Here is an 18202-nt window from a genome sequence, read left to right as displayed (position 1 = left end):
ATGCTGAAGGAATTTTATTGCATCACGTTTGCGTGATATAACCTCGGGATATTGACGCACATTCCACCTGTGCTTTATGTGCCAAGCGCGAACAGGCCTATAGAATTTCGCCTCTATCAAAATGCGACATGCAATTGTTGAGGCCCGTTGTGTGCGATATCAGTGCAAGTTAAAGCAGCACAGGTGGTCGAAATTTCCGGAGCTCTCCTCTACGGCATCCATCATAGCCTGACTCTCTTTGAGATGCTAAACCCCCATTACCAACTTGGAGGGCCTGGCGTTGCTTGTTTCTATAGACGCCGAGCTGTTGTTTGCTCGCTTTGAACGCGCTAAGCCAAGAACGCGGTAAAGGATGTCCTATCAACGAACCCTCTTCGCTGTCGCAGAGACGCCAACCTGTGCGTGTTGCTTATGCGCAGCATCCCTAGCTGAGGTTCCTCCACGGGGCCGTTGCGCCTTAAGTACTTTCATTGCGAATGTCTTGCCAAGTCGAGGCTTTCTGTCCGAAGCGCATTAATACCCGCTAACGTCAGTTGCAAGCGTTTGAATCTCTGCTGTCTAAAAAAATGAATTGTTTTTTTGGGAAAGGAAATTGCAAGCGTTTGAATCTCTGCTGTCTAAAAAAATGAAAATTCGTTTTTTTTTGGAAAGGAAATGAAGCAGTAACTGTCTCACATATCTCGGTGGACACCCTGTATAAGGATAAAGAAGGTGGTGAAAGAAGGAAAAAGAAAGGTGCCGCAGTGAGGCGCTCCCGTGCGATGTCAGTTCATGTTAAAGACGCCATGTGCTCAAAATTATTCCGCAGTTCTCAACTACCTGTATCTCTCTGCGCGGCGCGTAAAAGTTGGAAAGGCGCGAGCACGAGCGAATGCAAGCACAGGGGAGGGAAAGCATGAGGTAGGGTGAAGGGCAGAGAGCGGGTGCCTCCGAACGCACATGACGCTCGCTTGACCTTACCGATCACTGACGAGAGCGAACGTGTCGGTGACATTGGCAATTTTGACGCGATAGCTTTAAGGAGCTCGTATCCAGAAAAGCCGATGTCGTCGGCGTCGGCGTCTTTGGCCGTGAGCGAAAAACTGGGCATCTTGGTGGACACCTGAACCCCGCCTAAGGGAAGGGATTTTAACGCGGCAGCGTTAAGGGTTGGTTGAGAGATGGATGGATTGATTGATTGATTGATTGATTGATTGATTGATTGATTGATTGATTGATTGATTGATTGATTGATTGATTGATTGATTGATCAATCGATCGATCGATGGATCGATTTTCCTTCCCTGATTCCGCGATCCGGGTGTCCAGAGAGAAACGTGAGACAGGAGTCATTTACTTTCCTTGAAAGCAATTGTTCATTTCATTTTGCTTCCTTATGGTCGGGTTCCACTGTCCCCCAGGATATGAGACAGTCGTCCTTTCCTTAACATGTCCTTTCCAGACATACAAAAGCTGTATTGAGGTGCTTGTGAGGTGTGCGCTTGCGTTGATCGAGCCCACATGATTAAGCATGCATATATGCCATAAGCATGCCTCTAGTGACTGCCTAACGAATCATCCATTGCTGCTCCGGCAGGTTAGTGCGGGACAGTGCAGCTTTCCAGTAGCATGTGGCTGTTGTTCGACCCGCCGCGCGTTTCAAGTCAGAAACACAAGGCAGCGTTTCTTCGGCGTCGTGTCAGCGTTTCGGCTACTGGTGCCGCCTGTGGCAATATTCCGGCTCTTAGAGGAAGCCGGCACAGGGAGTCGCAGATAACTGGCTAGGCGAGGTGTCAGCGTCGGCACCGGAAATACCTCGCAGGTGAAGATTTGTGGAAACTAATGTGTAGCCACGCGTTGGCAGCGACTTGCAGATCAATCCACACAACTATGATGGCACCCCTGCCCCTGCGGTCCCCGTGCTATTGTCCCCCTTGCCTACGCAGTAGCTACGGACAGATGATAACTGAGTGGCTTTATCCATGAGCTTCGGACATCCTCATCAGGAGACGTCCCAATGACCTCAAGTGTTTGGTCACCATCTCCCGCGGCCGCCGAGCGACAACGCCGGTAGACGAGAGGCTGGCGGGACGCGGAAGAAACGGTGCCTTGTGCACTCCGGCCTACGTGTTCAGACCTGTACGCTTCACCTCGGCACATATTTAGCGCTCTCGTAGCGCCAATCGTGTGTCATTTCGTTGCTGATGGCTTTATTAATGCATATGGCTTGTATGGCTATGTTTGCGGTAGTCACAGGATCAGGGGCGTTTTCAGGGCGAAATGATGCAGTGTGTTTTCCACTTTCTTTTGTAAATTTAAAACAGCTGCGTCTGTAGATTCAAATCGCCTTTGGACAGCCTCTGACTGCCACTAATCGACATATCTTGTGCGGATAATCATATACTGATAATAATATATCACTGCGCCAAATTTAAACACAATGCGCAGACATCCGACCTCCCAGAGCTCCATAGGGCTTGCGTGGCCGAGCCGGACAGGCAGCGAAATCGCGCATACATGTGCAGAGGACATTATAAGACATATTAAACATGCAATGCTTTAATAAATATACATGCCCGCAGTCGCCAATGTGTATTCCTGAAAAAGCAAGGTGTTATTTTTAGCGTTGGACATAAATGCGCACTTTTGAGCTAGCAGCTTTAGAGCATATTTTTGTGCGCCATACTCGTGTCTTTCAGCATTTATAAAACTGTGCGAAGAAGACACGTAGGGAGGAGAACCCAAAGAAGCACGCACAAAACGTATCTTCACTTTCCATAACAACTGGTGCTGGCGTTCGCTATGGCCAGCGTTGGACTGGCAGCGAAGTGCAAGCTACAACTGTGCTCTCTGGTTTACATACCCACTCGATCACTGCGCGTCTAGGCGTAATGAGGCATTCAGTTTCCTTTTAACCGCTCTGAACAGCAAAGAAGTGCAGGGTGTTCACGACAAGATCAATAAATTTTCAAATACGCATTTTTAGTTCAAACTCATGATTCTTTCGCCAGCATGGCAACGGCATTGATGGGCACCGAAGCGGTTGTGATAGAAGTTGACTATACAGTAAGTTACTGAACTTTGCTAATTAATGTTTAAATTTCAAGAGTTCGGCGCTTGGTAGCAAGTAGAGAATTGTAGCGGGAGATCAGGGCAGCTCGTGCCAGTTAGTAGATGTGTAAAGATGTAATTTTTCGCAGCTCTACGATGCTTGGAATTTCGGCCGTGCAGACGCATCCAAGGGACGCGGGGCAGCTGCAGAGCCCTCAAAGTCACTCCCACGAAGTGACATAGGTCAGAGCGGACGCATCACGCTCCTTTCGCGATCTCTGGTTTGAGTGGCAGTATGCGAGGTACAGCTCTGGCAGGGGTGGAGAGAGGTAGACGTGGCGGCGCTCTGCTTACATGTTCCTTAGGTAAATCTGAACCGCTGAAATTACTTGAGCCACTGTACTAAGGGCCGTTTTACATTTCTGCACACCCGATAATTGATATAAGATACCTTGACGGATCGATCCTATACACTAAATGAAAAGAACATCCTAAGAGGTTATACAGAAGAGTTCATTCACATATCTAAGTTTATTAGCCTACATTGGATTATGACGTCCGCCATTTCCGTCCCTGTGATCGCGAAAGAATCATTTTAGCTTAAACAGCATTTGAGGACACCGTATATTTCTTCTCACCTTCATAATTCCAGGTCAGTCTCTATTGAACGCCATCCATTCGGTGTCAATTACACTTTTGGAAGGCTTTTGCTTGATACGTGACAAGTACTCAGTTTTTGTTTTCTTTATTTGCGCAACCTGTGTTGGCATGAATATCAAGGGTGAAGAGCGGACTTTCTACAAAGCTGTGTTCGGATGGCTGGGAATTGCTTGCCTCGTTAGCTCTACAAGTTCCACAATTTATAAAAATGTGCCTCCTTCTTTCATAACTGTGCACATTTTGTTTTAGAGCCACTCGTTTCATCTGACTGGGTCATTGAGGAACTCAAGCCATTTCAGGTACGGACCTTGCGCCGCCCACGAGCACTGCTATTGCCTTGTGCCTGTCACGTGCAAAGTTAACTGTCAATGACAATTGTTCGTGCCTAATAACTTTTGCATCCAAAAAGAGCAATGTAACCTGTTAGACACATTATAAAGGGCGATCCGTATTTACAGCAGTCACTCGGGGTAATTGTCGCGTACAGATATTTCAAGATGCTTGCAGTTCACACATTGCATGCATTGAAATGCGAAAGCCGTGGCCCGGGGCATGACTTGATGGCGGGAACTTCCACTCAGCTTGTGGCGTGACTGTGCCACAAAGACATTAGCGTATGTTTATTTCTTTATTCAAAATGCAGTCAAAGTCCCTCTTTTGAGGGTACTACATAAGAGGGGGTAGTAAAAAAGCAAGTATTAGTCACAATATAGTACTGAAAAAAAGCGCACAAAAACAAACAAAAATAACAAAACAAAAATATATGCGCCATATTCTACTTAATTTGGCGACCAAAATTTTACAAAGCTAGTATTATCACCAGACTACGATATCATAAGTACAGGTAAATCGCTAAATCTAAACAAATGCACTGGAACAAAATTTTGGGGTGCATAATGAATCGTCGCAACAGGTGCATCTTCAAATAAAAAAAGAATGTAAGAAAGAAAATGTGATACCATATGGAGTGTGGTTTAAGTTACATGTCATTCAAACCACGAATTAGCTCATGAAGTTTAGTTGTGTCTTATTTGGTACCCATATTTAATGGCAAATGGTTTCATTCGGTGATTGTGCATAGAATGAATGACTTCCCGAATAGGAATTCGTGCAAAATGTGCGCATTCTTAGCGTTTCAAAGGCCTAGTGCTATTCCCCAACTCAGATCTCGTTGGTAGTTAGAGGTCTTAACCCGTGTGCTCTGCAAAAGCTTGGGAACCCACACGCAGTCAGATAACATTCTGGAGCTCTGTTTGGGATGCTAAACTTGCTCCTCTTTTTGGCATCGCACCACCTTGCACGTGACCAGCTTTCAGCTAGGGCAATAGCCTCACCACCATGCTATGCACACCCATAAATTTCAGGTGCCCGGAGCTGCAGCGAGGAACCAGAGCAGTAGACTGCCTGCCATTCCGTCCTTTGAATCTCAGGTCGCGCATGTGCGTCCTGGCAACGGAAGACCGTATCCTGCCGTGGAACCAGCCTCGCGAGAAGTGTGGCGCTTCGAGGAAGGTGAGTATCTGCGTGTTTTTTTTTCGAGCGAAAATCTTCACAGCGCCAGCTATTCAAGCCATCAGTGGGGCCGCAAGCTTGGCCTTGAAAGTAGCCAGAGTTCAGAGGGGCCGAAAGTTTGACCTTGAATGTAGCTAGAGGTGAAACCATGAGTATAACTGGTGGTAGTCGGGTTCGACACATGACTTCAGCTACTGCAGGCGACCCTAGCGGCTGTTTCACCATCTATCTCGAATTTGATCTTTGACCTTGGGCTTTGTTCAAGCGGAACTGTGGGAAATCGTCTGCCGGCATTGCATGCGTAGGTCATGAAAGTGGATTCTGCATAAAACGCTGCTGCACTTTGATGCGTTCAGCAGGATGCTAGGTGTGATTGATGCCACTCCTGCCATGGAGAGCGACAGATATGCGCTTCGTCACCGCGTTGTGGAGAGGACGAAAGGAGGCATCTAAGGTATGCTGCCTACTCCCTGCATGACGTCACACACCTTGACCGAGCGAAGCCATAAATTGGGGTCTGGAATCTCATGCGCAGGGCATCAAAGTTTGTTCTGCATAATACACCTGTGGACTTTTATGCGTTTAGCCTAAAGCTAGGTGTGTGCGATGCGGTGCCTGCCGTGGAGACCACACGTTCCTCGGCCACAAACGTAACCAGGGAGATGGAGCTTTTCTCTTTTGACCAGGGTTAACCAGAGCTATACCATCAGAAATTTTTTGGACTTGCAGAGATGCGCGCATTAAGAAGCATATACTAGCTGTTATTAGGACGGCAGTCATTGTAAGAAGCAGTGCCTGCGGGGCTGCGGCTGTCCTCTATTACCTTTCTTTCTATTGTTGTTGGGAAATACTTGCATTCGTACTGTCAAAGCTGTCGTGAGGAACCCGCACTAAGATAGCCGGGACGCTCTAATGCATGTCCCAGCACACAGCATACAGGATCACGAGCATACTGTGAGCTGACAGCCAGACCTGAGACAAGCGGCTAGTTGTGTGGATAATCGCTGGAACCAAGCGGTGTCTTTTACGGTGCACGAACCGCGTGAAGATTTCCTCTTGTTAAAGACGACCAAAATTGGAATAAGCGCCAACAGTCGTTGGTACCGATACCACGTCCTTCCTATGCGCCATTACCTATAGAAGGTGACCCATAGCAGTGCCTGCCGTTTTTTTCCCGCATATCTTTCTGCGTTTTAAATACCAGTACATTGCTTCCACAGACGTCAGTGGAGGGAGGGAATTTGGCTGCTTCAAGCGCAACAACAGCCGCGGTAGGATACTTCCGATGAACTTAAATTTCCTTTAACGAAAGTTCCCAGAGGTATAGCGCGGGAGAGCGACAGCACGCTGAACACAAAGGAACGGAGGATATTTGTGGCGTGAATTAATCCTGCCTGGTTCGGTCGTGGGAACCGCAACCTTCAAGCATCTCGCGTGCTCCATAACAGGTGAATCCGTAATTTATATTGTCGACAGCCTGACAACTTCGAAATCCTCACTCAGTAACCTTCCGGTTCGTGTTGAGATGATCACCCAAATATCCAGACCAGGCGTAACCTCAGAAGGCCTCATCGTTTCCCCTTGGGAACAGCGCCAAGCATAATAAAGGTTCCTTATTCCACCATGCGTGCAGTGAAAAATTGAATGTCCAAAAGCGTTGTAGGTTGTATGTCTACGACTTTTATGTTTTTTGTTCTGCTTTTGGCGACTAGGTTGCGCAAATAGATGCGGACTGCGACCCCGCAGGCGGGCTATTGACCGACAAATTACTTGAATGAATCAACGGGCGGGAACAGCTTGTCATGTGAACTTCCTTATTCTCTGTCCTCACCTGTGGTTTCGGCATTCGGTATGCTATACCAACCAGCCCAAGAAACAACTGAAATGCGCTGAGGTGAGGCCGAGATACGGTATGTCGAGGATGATGCAGCTGAGACAGCCGCGCTTCCTGATACGGCTTAGACAGCTGATGCAGCTGAGATCCAGTCGCGCGCCGACTGTCTCTGTTAGCCGCGGCTCACTGAAGTGTTCAGCATTTTGGTGAAGTGTGTTTTAGCATCCAAAAAGGTAAAAATGCACTAACACTAATGCGGAGTGCTACATTATCAACCCAAGATTAGTTCCCCCAACTCAAGCAGCTTAATATCATGAAAACTCTGCGCCGACCGCTGCAAAAAAGGCGCACTTCGTCGTCTTCGGACTGGCTGGCCAAGAAAGGAACGAAATGTACAGTTGTGACAAATTACTTGAATGAATCTACGGGCGGGTACAGCTTGTCATGTGAACTTCCTTATTCTCTGTCCTCGCCTGTGGTTTCGGCATTCGGTATGCTATACCAACCAGCCCAAGAAACAACTGAAATGCGCTTAGGTGAGGCCGAGATACGGTATGTCGAGGATGATGCAACTGAGACAGCCGCGCTTCCTGATACGGCTGAGACAGCTGATGCAGCTGAGATCCAGTCGCGCGCCGACTGTCTCTGTTAGCCGCGGCTCACTGAAGTGTTCAGTATTTTGGTGAAGTGTGTTTTAGCATCCAAAATGGTAAAAATGCACTAACACTTATGCGGAGTGCTACATTATCAACCCAAGATTAGTTCCCCCAACTCAAGCAGCTTAATATCATGAAAACTCTGCACCGACCGCTGCAAAAAAAGGCGCACTTCGTCGTCTTCGGACTGGCTGGCCAAGAAAGGAACGAAATGTACAGTTGTGACCATTTTTACGCATTCATTCTAGAATTACAAAGTGTCGGATAATGTTACGTGTGATGTTCGGGAGCAGGCTGACATAATTGTATCTCCCTCTTTTCATCGCATCGAGAGGGTCGAATGCTCCCAAACTACAATACCTTTTCCCGGCGGCGAACATGCTCCGTTACGATCAGGAACAGTTTGTGGTTCTCGTGATTGGGCTGGAAATGGACACTTCAGGAGACACCCTAAATCATAGGACACTTAAGCTCCGCCTTAAGGCGAATGTAAGAAAGAAGAACCTAGGCACGCTCGTTCATAAAATAAGCACACAAATATGCTAATCACTAAGCAGAAACATGTCGTGGTCCCCTTGCCTGCTCTTATTTCGCACCTAGCCACTGAAAACACTAGACATCTTGTAAGAGGACACAATTCAATGATAGTGGTTCAAACGCCTGTCATTTACTCCAAACGAAATTGGTGTTTTATCAGCATTGCATTCAATATTTGGTTGCTTTGAAACACCGAGTGCATGACACCGAATGCATGAACAAACAGCGCATTGATTACATTGCATCCTCTCGGCGAGTCGGGCAGGTTAGTTTAAAACGCTGCGTTTTAAATTAGAAAAGCAGCCTTTTACCCTTATGAGCTGCTTTGAATGAACAAAGTTTCGTTTCGTTTGCATGTGATACTGAGGGTACATATTGACAAAAATGTACACGAAAGTGAAGGACTTGAGCTCAAACGGGAGACGCCATGTTTCGCAGTGTGTTATACATGGCGCTCTAGAGTTCCGCACTGATAGCTGCATTGAGAACTCGCACCACTGTCTGCGCGAGTTTCTTGAGCAGGGCATTATCCATGTAGAGAATGCCAGAAGACGAGGCTTTTAATCTGCCTTCGCTAGTGTTCGGCCGAAAACGTATATTCTGCCTCGGATGCGGTATACATGTGGAGGCTTTTCGGAAATGCTGACCGCTGTATGCAGAATTAATTACTTCAAACGTGCAATTTTTCACTTCGATCAATTTAACACCAGTGCTAATTAGGTGCCAGGCTGGTGTGGAAACTTTGACAGCACTTAACTGGACACTTAACAGACTTTAACTGGAACGCCTTGTGTGTGTGTGTGTGTCTCCATGTGTGCACGTTCCTTTTTTTGCGTTTTCCTCTCTGTCCTCTTTCTAACCCCTATACCCCATCCCCAGTGTATGGTAGCAAACTGGAGACTCACATCTGGTTAACCTCCCTGCGTTTCCTTTTCATTCTCTCTCTCTCTCTCTCTTGACAGCACTTCTTCAAGGTTTCGCCGCGTGGAAGGTCTTATTGTTGCAGCTGAATCCATGCCTAACAATTGCCAAGCCAAGTACTAAAACTCATGTTTAGGACATTTCTGCGCCTTTCCATGGTAGATGTCAGCTTTTTCTCTAATATTGATAAACTTTGCGTTTGTGACATCTGTAGCACTTCCCTTCATGCGTGCGAGATAGCAGTAGCTTAGAGACTGAAATTCACGTTGATAAAATTATTTGCTAACCCAAAGGTACCGGCAACCGGATTTCACCTTTTTTGTCCTAAAGCCCGTTTTGCCGTTGTAAACAAAAATTGGGCAGGCCGAGGCCAAGCGGAGTTGGAGCGAGGCACTTCTAGCGTGGCTGGCGACAAGTTTATTGCGCAGGCGGGAACATTACACATCTTGTTCAGAGAGCCCACTGTCTGCAATGCTCCGGACTCATCTGCACTGTTACTTTGTTCCAGGACTCTACGTTACAGGTGAGCAATTGGGGCCTATTGTCGGACCGAAGGTTGTACGGGTGAGGGCCGCATTCCACTCTGTTATGGAAATCCATGCACTGCTCTTATAAACATGAATGAAGTCCAGAGGTTAATAGTTTATTTTCTGTAAAAACTGCACAGCCGCCATTAAAGCGCCACAGTGGGTAAACAGTAAACAATTTGTCTTTCGCGCAGTACGAAACTTTGAGTATAGGCGCACTTTTCATTTCGCTTTAATTTAAATGCGAACACGCCTTGTCCAGGTTTCATTAGAGGGAGGCTGGAAGCAGTGAGAGTGACCCTCAGTGCTTGTACTGTTTGTGATGTCTACGGATTAGATCGTAAATTCAGTCTTCGGGCATTTCCTGCTGGCTGCACATTGTAGTTTTATTGATCAGGTCGATTGAAATGGGCACGTTAAGTGAAGAGCGGGTGTTTCCGGGCCTATGGGATCGATTTTGAAGCTATCAATGCGAATACGATCCACTTCGCCCAGGAAACACTCAAAACTGGCAAGCAGGGCTACTACGTCCCTACCTGCTGGTGCAGCTATTTGGCGCAAAGTGAATCCTAACCAACAATTCTATACAGAAGCTATTTTGAACGATGAAGATATCTTGAAACCAATTTTGTCTTATAGTGCAAGATTTTCCTGTTACAGTCAATATACCTGCAGATCTCGCTATTTGTGTTTTTTGCTATCGTCCAAAACGTTGCCCATCGGTTTTCTATGGCATTCTTAAATGCTGCGATGCGATTGATAGAGAAACTTTAAAAGAAAGATCTTGTTGCGCTTCCGAAGAATAGAACATTACCTCAAATATTTCCGTAACAGCAGGGTACATTATTTAAATAGTTGAAACTTTTAAACGAAAATGCCGGGCATGTAAAGCCTGAGAGTACTTTTTGATCACTGACAAGCGTTGTATGCCGTTCTCATCCTACTCTCCTTTTGTGGATGGCCTTTTGTGCGAGCCGTCTGAGGTGATTTCGACTCGTTGCGCTGCTAATTTCAATCTGATTGCCCAAGGACCCGCTGTATGCCAGAATAAGAGGTGTTCAGGATAGTGGTCCCCGTGTAGTTACCGATGCACTTTCACAGCGCTGTTATATAAAAACAGTGTGCCTAGTAACGCCTCTGTAATTTCCAATTGACGAGAATAACGCTTATACCGAATTCAAACACTACACAACAGACGGGGCCAGTTATTCCTCTCTGCATTTATTTTAAATCTTTGCCATGGGCACCTGCGAGAAATTGCCCTCTCGATTATTTGTGGAAATTTTGGCTTCCACGGAAAACCCCGAGCAACGTTCAGAGAGTACCGCCTAGAAAAACAAATATGCAAAATGTCCTTGATTCTCTGGGCCTGCAATACACTGTACCACCCTGTGCGCGTTGAGCTTTCAGCAATCGGTATCTACGTACTTTGGAAGAAAACAGAATGCGATAATTTTCTGATGTTTTTCTGCAGATGCAGTTATTTCGGGCATCCCAAGACGCCCCGAACAGCTGGACCAGTAACGTGTCGGCAATTTCTGCTACTGGATTTTCTACAGTCCAGTATGTGGCTCCCGGAACAGGCAGCACCAGTGAGGAACAAGAGGCGCCATCCTCACGCAATCGCGCGAGGAGGAAGGTAAGGGCAGTCGCCATAGTGACTCCGGATTGTACGGATAAGCTTGTTGTGATGATAATACAGTCTATCTATGAGACGCTGGATAGCTGCATCAGGAAATCACCGAGCCATTTGCGATGCAGTTCCTTCGCAAGTCAGTTGCAAAAGAAATGCATTTTTTTCTTCTTACTTCCGCCACTATTGTCAGATCCCGTCTTTGCACCTCATCATCCTCATCAGCCTGACCACGAACACTGCAGGGTAAAGGCCTCGCCCACGTCTCTCCAATTAACCCTCTCCTGTGCCAGCTGCGACCACAGTCTCCCAGCAAACTTATTACTCTCATCCGCCCACCTAAGTTTCTGCTACCCCCGCTGTACTTGCCTTCTCTTGGAATGCACTCCGTTACTCTTAAGCACTAGTGGTTATCTTGCCTTCGTATCACAAGCCCTGCACAAGACCATTTCGTCCCGTTGATTTCGACTAGGATGCCATTAACCCGCGTTTGTTCCCTCACCCACTGCGCGCTTCCGGTCTCTTAACGTTGCACCTGTCATTTTTCTTTCCATCGCTCACTACATTGTCCCTAACTTATGCTGAACCCTTTTCGTTAGCCTCCACGTGTCTTCCCCATATGTGAGTACTGCCAATATACAGGTGTTGTATCCATTTCTCATGAGGGGCATTGGTAAACGGCTATTTCTGATCGCAGAGAACCTGCCATATCCGCTAGAGCTGTTTATATTCTACTAGTTATTTCCCTTTCATGATCCAGATCAGCCGTTGCTATCGACCCTAAGTAAACTTATTCAATTCCAGTACCTTGCTACCAGTTGTGAACTGCTATTCTCTTGCGAGACCGTTGAAGATCGCTTGTTTGTCTCCGCGTTAATTTTTAGACCCACTCTTCTGGTCTACCTTTCTAACTTGTTGACCATGCTTTGCATTTCATCTTCTGGGTGAATTAGCAAGGCAATGTCAGCAGCTCATCGTAGATTACTTAGGTATAGCCCATTAACACTTATTCCCAACTGTTACCAATCAAGACCTTGGAATACTTCCTGTGCACGACCAGTGAATAGCAATTTCGAGATCATGCCTAAATTCCTGACACCTTTTCTTATTGGAATTATATAGCTGACTTTGTTTATGACAATGACAGCTGAGCAATTGTTATAGATATATCTAAGTATTTTCACGTAAGGCTTACATAAGATTCCGCATTGCCTGCTTGTTGACAAAGTTTCCTCTGAGTTAAATGCTTTGTCGTAATCATGAGGGCTATATATTGGTGTATCTTATATTCAGGACATTTCCCTGCCACCTGATAGTGTGAATATGGCCTATTGTCGAGTACCCTTTATGAAAGCCTGCCTGATGATTCAGCAGTGAGGGGTTGGTCAGATGGTTCTTGATAATTACAAAGTGAACAAGGGAGGGAAAAACCTCAGGATGCTTGCCAACGTTATGACACGGCGACCTTTGTTCGTCAGGGCAAAGCGTTGATCTTAAGATGGGTTTAATTACGGTCATCCCTTCGATGAGGAAGGAGTCTTGAGGGGTACGAAGGTATGAAGTTGGAATGGCGTTAGCATGGGGAGAGCTAATCTTGTCCAGGCATGATGGCTGCACAAGTTGATTAACCAGCTGACCTGCAAAACTGTAGAAAGAAAAAGGACAGCTCAGGAGAAAGGAATCCTATGTTGTGGAGCGTGGAGAGATAGAGTGTGTGGGATTGATAGGCTGTGTGTCCAGCTGCATCAGGTGGCTTCAGGTGGCATCAGGTGGCTTGGTATATTCGGCTTTAGCTGAGAAATACGATCTTGATGTTCATGCAATGAACGATAATCTGACAGCTATCATTACGGAGTGCGCAGTTGAAGTAGGCGGTCGGGCAATTCGACAGGATACCGGCAAGCTTTCTCAGGTGACGAGGATCTGATTAAGAAACGCCAAAGCATGAGGATGTCTAACCCTACCGACAAATAGAACTGGCAGAGATATAAAAGTTAATAACTAAGCGGAAGGCAGCCGACATAAGAAAGTTTAATATGGAGAGAATGGAGCATGCTCTAAAGAACGGAGGTAGCCTAAAAGCGGAGAAGAGGAAACTAGGCACAGGTAACAACCAGATGTATGCGTTAAGAGACAAGGAGGGCAATGTAATTAGCAATATGGATAAGATAGTTAAACTAGCCGAAGAGTTCTACTCAAATCTGTACAGTAGTAAATGAAATCAAAACGTTAATGAGAGAGACAGTAGCGCACAGCAATGCGTCATCCAGCCAGTAGCGAAAGAAGAGGTAAAGAAAGCCTTAGGAGCAATGCAAAGGGGAAACCAAGCTGGAGAGGATCAGGTAACAGCCTATCAGTTGGATGGAGGGAAGATCGTGCTTGAAAAACTAGCCACCCTGTATATTTTTATTTTATTTTATTTCAGTACCCTCAGGGCTCGAGGGCATTACAGAGGGGAGTGGGGTACAATAGACAAAATAACAAAAGAACACCAGTCACAAATAACACAAAAATGTGAACAAAAATATGGCTCGCGCAAATCAGTAGGTTACAGCAAATACAATCAAACAAATTAACAGTCATTTAACATGAAATTATGAGCAAAGAATAAAAGTAACCATAAAAGTAAGCATACCACGCAAACAAGCATACCACGCAGACCAGGTCTGTTTGAACTACCACATAAGCTGAAAAGAATAAACGGCAGGGCGCAAGAATTACATGTGCTATGTTACCATCAAGTTAGTTAAAGCCGATTTAAACACAGAATGGTCACTTATTTCGACGACTGATCGGGGAAGGTGATTCCATTGTGCCGATGTGCTGGGGATGAATGAGTTGTAAAAGTGGTTCGTTTGGCATGAAAGAATACCAACTTTATGACGATGATCGATCCGAGCTGAAACGTAGCAAGGTGGCGTTATAAATTTTCTCTTAAGGATGGGGTTATCGTAGTAAATCTTATGGAATAGACAAAGGCGGGATATATTTCTACGTTGCGACAGTAGTGGGAGTGATAAGCTTGATTTCATGGAACTGACACTAGAGTTACGGTGATAATTCGAGAGAATGAAACGGGCCGCACGGTTCTGTATAGATTCGAGTTGGTATATTAGTGTCTCTTGATAGGGGTCCCAGATAGATGCAGCATATTATAGTTTACTACGAACCAACGACTTGTAGAGAAGCAGTTTTACGGAGCTAGAAGAAAGATTAAAGTTACGGCGTATGTAGCCCAGCATGCGGTTAGCGTTATTGCTTACATAGTCTATGTGTACTTTCCAAGAAAGATTATGGGAAATGAAGACACCTAAATATTTGTAAAAAGGCACAGACTCAAGGCTGCAATTATTAAGACGATATGAAGGCAATGTGGTGTTACGACGAGAAACCCGCATGTACTTGCACTTTTTTATGTTTAGTTCCATGTTTCATTTGTTAGTCCATTCAAGAGCATGATCAATATCCGATTGAAGAAGAGCTATATCAGAGTCACTGTTAATTTCGCGGTATATGACACAGTCATCAGCAAAAATATTTATTGTTGAACATAGATTGTCAGGTAAGTCATTGATATATATAAGAAAAAGCAGAGGCCCTAGAACATAGTCTGGTGGTACTCCAGATCCAACTGGAGAAGTGAAGGAAGTAGCATTATTAGCGGTGACAAATTGTGAACGATTAGTGAGAAACGAATGCAGCCACCTAAGAACGTTAGGGTCGAGGTTAAGTTTACTAAGTTTAAAAAAAAGCAGTTGATGAGAGACCTTGTCAGACGCCTTTGAGAAATCGAGGAATATGCAGTCGACAACGGAACTCCTGTCGAGGAATGAGTTTAGATCATGTGTGAAGGTTAAAAGCTGTGTTTCGCAAGGAAACCACTTCCGAAATCCATGTTGACTGTCCGTAAAAAAGGCATTAGAATCAAGGAACGATGCAAGGTGAGAGTAAATAACATGCTCCATGATTTTACATGGAATGCTGGTAAGTGAGATGGGTCGATAATTATGCGGGGAATGTTGATCACCAGATTTATGCAAGGGAATCACCTTCCCAACCTTCCAGTCATCAGGTATACATGCTGTTTCAAGAGATTGCTGAAATAGGTTAGAGAGTATTATTGCGCTGTATACTTTGGTTTTAATCAAGAACTTAGAATTAATGTTATCAACACCACATGATGAAATAACCTTTTGTTTTTCGACTATTTTTTCCACTCCAGCAGGATCAAAGACAATAGAATCCATCGGTAAAAAGTCAGCACTGTTATATGCAGGGGTTACCGAACACTGATTTTTGGAAAAAGCTGAAACAAATACACTGTTTAGAACATTTGCACATTCATTAGGATGAATTAGTTGGTCACTGGAGTCTTTAGGGCTGATGGATGAATTGTCTTTTTTGTTAACTATGCTCCAAAATTGCCTAGGGTTATTTATCAAAAGGGAAGGTAATGTGTCATTGAAAAAAAAATCTTTGGCATCTTTCAGTGCACTTTTATATTCAAGGGCCGCGGCCTGATAAGCAGTCCAACGTTCTTGGGAACCGGTTAGTTTTGCAGAGCGGAACATGCGTTTTTTCTTATTACAGAGCCGTTTTAACGATTTAGTGAACCATGGTGATTGAAGGTTAGAGGTGATGACTAAGCGTGGAACATATTTTTCAGTGAGCGCAGCAACTTTTTCTTTAAACAGGCTCCAGTTATCATTCACGCAGCGATCATGAAAGCTTAGCAAGTAATGGTCTAGAAAAACAGACAGTTCAAGGTTAATAGCATCAAAATCAGCATTTTTTAATCATGGATATATTTACTGTGGTTACGTTGATGGGGAACTGCGCAGGTCAAAGCAAAATGAAGGAATAGGTGATCACTTAACCCTGGCAAGTATGATATGGGCTGGAAAAAATCAGGCGATTTGGTGAGTACCAGATCGAGGATATTAGACGCTGTAGGTGAAATTCGAGTTGCCTGCGTTACAAGCTGGGATAAGTTAAAATCACTGCACAAATTCAAGAACATGTCGCATTCACTTGAAAAAGGTTCACAATAAGAACTCACATTAGACCACACTATGTTAGGGAAATTAAAATCACCCAGTAAGATAAAGGGACTGCTCGGATAACGGACTGTAATCATATGAATGACATCATGAAGATCGTTTACAAAGGTGGGGGAGGTAAACGGCGGACGATAGCAAACGCCCACTATCAATTTCCTAGAGCATGTGCGAATTTCAACCAGTACAAGTTCCAACGTGCTTACAAAATGGATCGGAAAAGACATAACAGTATCAGCAACAGTACAAGCACGCCTCCGCCACATCTAGAACCCCTGTCGCACCGATAAATGTTTTATCTCTATTTACAGGTAAGAAGTTCACATCTATCTATCTTCGCCGATAGCCAGGTTTCAGTAAGACATACAATGTCACCATCGCAAGCATCAATTACAGAACAAAGATCATCTCGTTTAGGTATTATGCTGCGAATATTTGTGAACAAAAAAGAAAGTGGGGTAATGGCCGGGGACTTAGTTCCACTGTCCCTCGCGCAGTGCTAATTGGTAACAAGTTCGGTCGGTGGCGCGGAGGCGCTGTGGGTATCATTCGTAGGGTCCTCAGAACGGTCGGTTGGCAACGGGAAGGCGCTTGGGATTTCATGAACGGAGTCATCAGAGTGATTGTAGGAGTAGCATTTATTTTTTATGTAAAGCTTATTGAAGCGAAGCTTGAAAGTGAGCGGCTGGGATTTGCCAAATTCGACCAGTTTTTTTCTAGCGTGACGGGTGGCGAAAGAAAAATCCTCGCTAAGCGTAATTTTTTCATCCTTGAGCTTAGAACAGTTAAGCAGTATTCTCTGCTTTACCTTGAAGGATGAAAATTTGGCAATAATTGGTCGACATTTTTCCGATGCGAGCCCACCGAGCCTGTGCGCTCTATCGATCAAAAATTCAGAGGACGGAATTTCCAAGCAGGATGAAAGAACCTTGACTAGCTTTTCTTCTGACTGAGCCCAGGACTCTGATTGCGCGTCAGGTATGCCATAGAACAGAAGGTTATCGCGTCGCTGCCTGTCTTCAAGTTCAGACAGGCGCGCGCGCAGCTGAGAGTTTTCACTAGAAAGTTGGTCAACTAACTGCTGAAAAGGATGTACTTCCTTCTCGGTTTTGTCAATGGTAACAGTTTTGCGCTCAACGTTAGTTAATCTTTTGTTCATTTCGCTCAAATCTTCTTCTAACTTCAGCTGGGACTTCTTAAGATCATCAATAGACTTTATGAAAGCCTTTTGGTCCAGTTGCATTTTCGCAGTTCGCGTGTTCAAAGTCTCCAGTATTGCAAACATATCTTCCAACTGCTTAGACTGGACGTCAGGAAGAGAGTCCTGTACCTGATGCCTCGTGTTAGGCCCAGGGTTGAGCTCGACGTCCCCGGACAACGCCAGCAGTTGGTTTACAATATCAAAGCATTCACTGAACACACAAAGCAAAACTCCCGGGCGTGGGAACAGCAACAGGCACACGTCATTAGATTTCTTAGCGTACAGGGAAGTAACAGAACTAACCTGGACGAAGAAGCAGAGCGGATTAGGTGGCCGCATCCTGGTGCTGTTCTCATGCCCACTAAGGGCGCCGGGGGCCCGCCAGCTGTTCATATAGGCAGCAAATGATGTCGCTGTTGATCTGGATCTTTCATGCGATGGAGGGACGGCGATGAAAATGTGCCTGTCTTGCGGGCATGCGGCATCACAAGTGTCGTTGAAGTGGCAGGGCAGCTTGCTGATCTCATGGGTAGGTGACGATAGCGGCGCATTGCTGAACTGAGCCCATGCCGTAACCTGGACGAAGAAGCAGAGCGGATTAGGTGGCCGCATCCTGGTGCTGTTCTCACGCCCA

The 18202-nt window shown here is 45.5% G+C and overlaps 1 protein-coding gene across 1 annotated transcript; it reads right to left on the bottom strand.

Annotated features, from left to right (window-relative positions):
• Window positions 1-16760: 16760 nt before the first annotated feature.
• LOC144112533 (uncharacterized) lies at window positions 16761-17961 on the bottom strand. Its single transcript, XM_077645340.1, has one exon. It carries the CDS (start codon window positions 17959-17961, stop codon window positions 16867-16869), a length of 1095 nt encoding a protein of 364 aa, XP_077501466.1. The 3' UTR covers window positions 16761-16866.
• Between the last annotated feature and the right edge of the window lie 241 nt (window positions 17962-18202).

Source organism: Amblyomma americanum, unplaced genomic scaffold (assembly GCF_052857255.1).
Source record: "Amblyomma americanum isolate KBUSLIRL-KWMA unplaced genomic scaffold, ASM5285725v1 scaffold_404, whole genome shotgun sequence".
Classification (NCBI taxonomy): domain Eukaryota; kingdom Metazoa; phylum Arthropoda; class Arachnida; order Ixodida; family Ixodidae; genus Amblyomma; species Amblyomma americanum.
The sequence above is the reverse complement of the archived record's forward strand: the minus strand, read 5'-3'. Positions and strand labels throughout refer to the sequence as shown.

What these genes read in the sequence shown, in the direction of transcription:
- LOC144112533 (XM_077645340.1), bottom strand. Translation starts at nt 17,961, where the DNA reads ATGAACAGCTGGCGGGCCCCCGGCGCCCTTAGTGGGCATGAGAACAGC.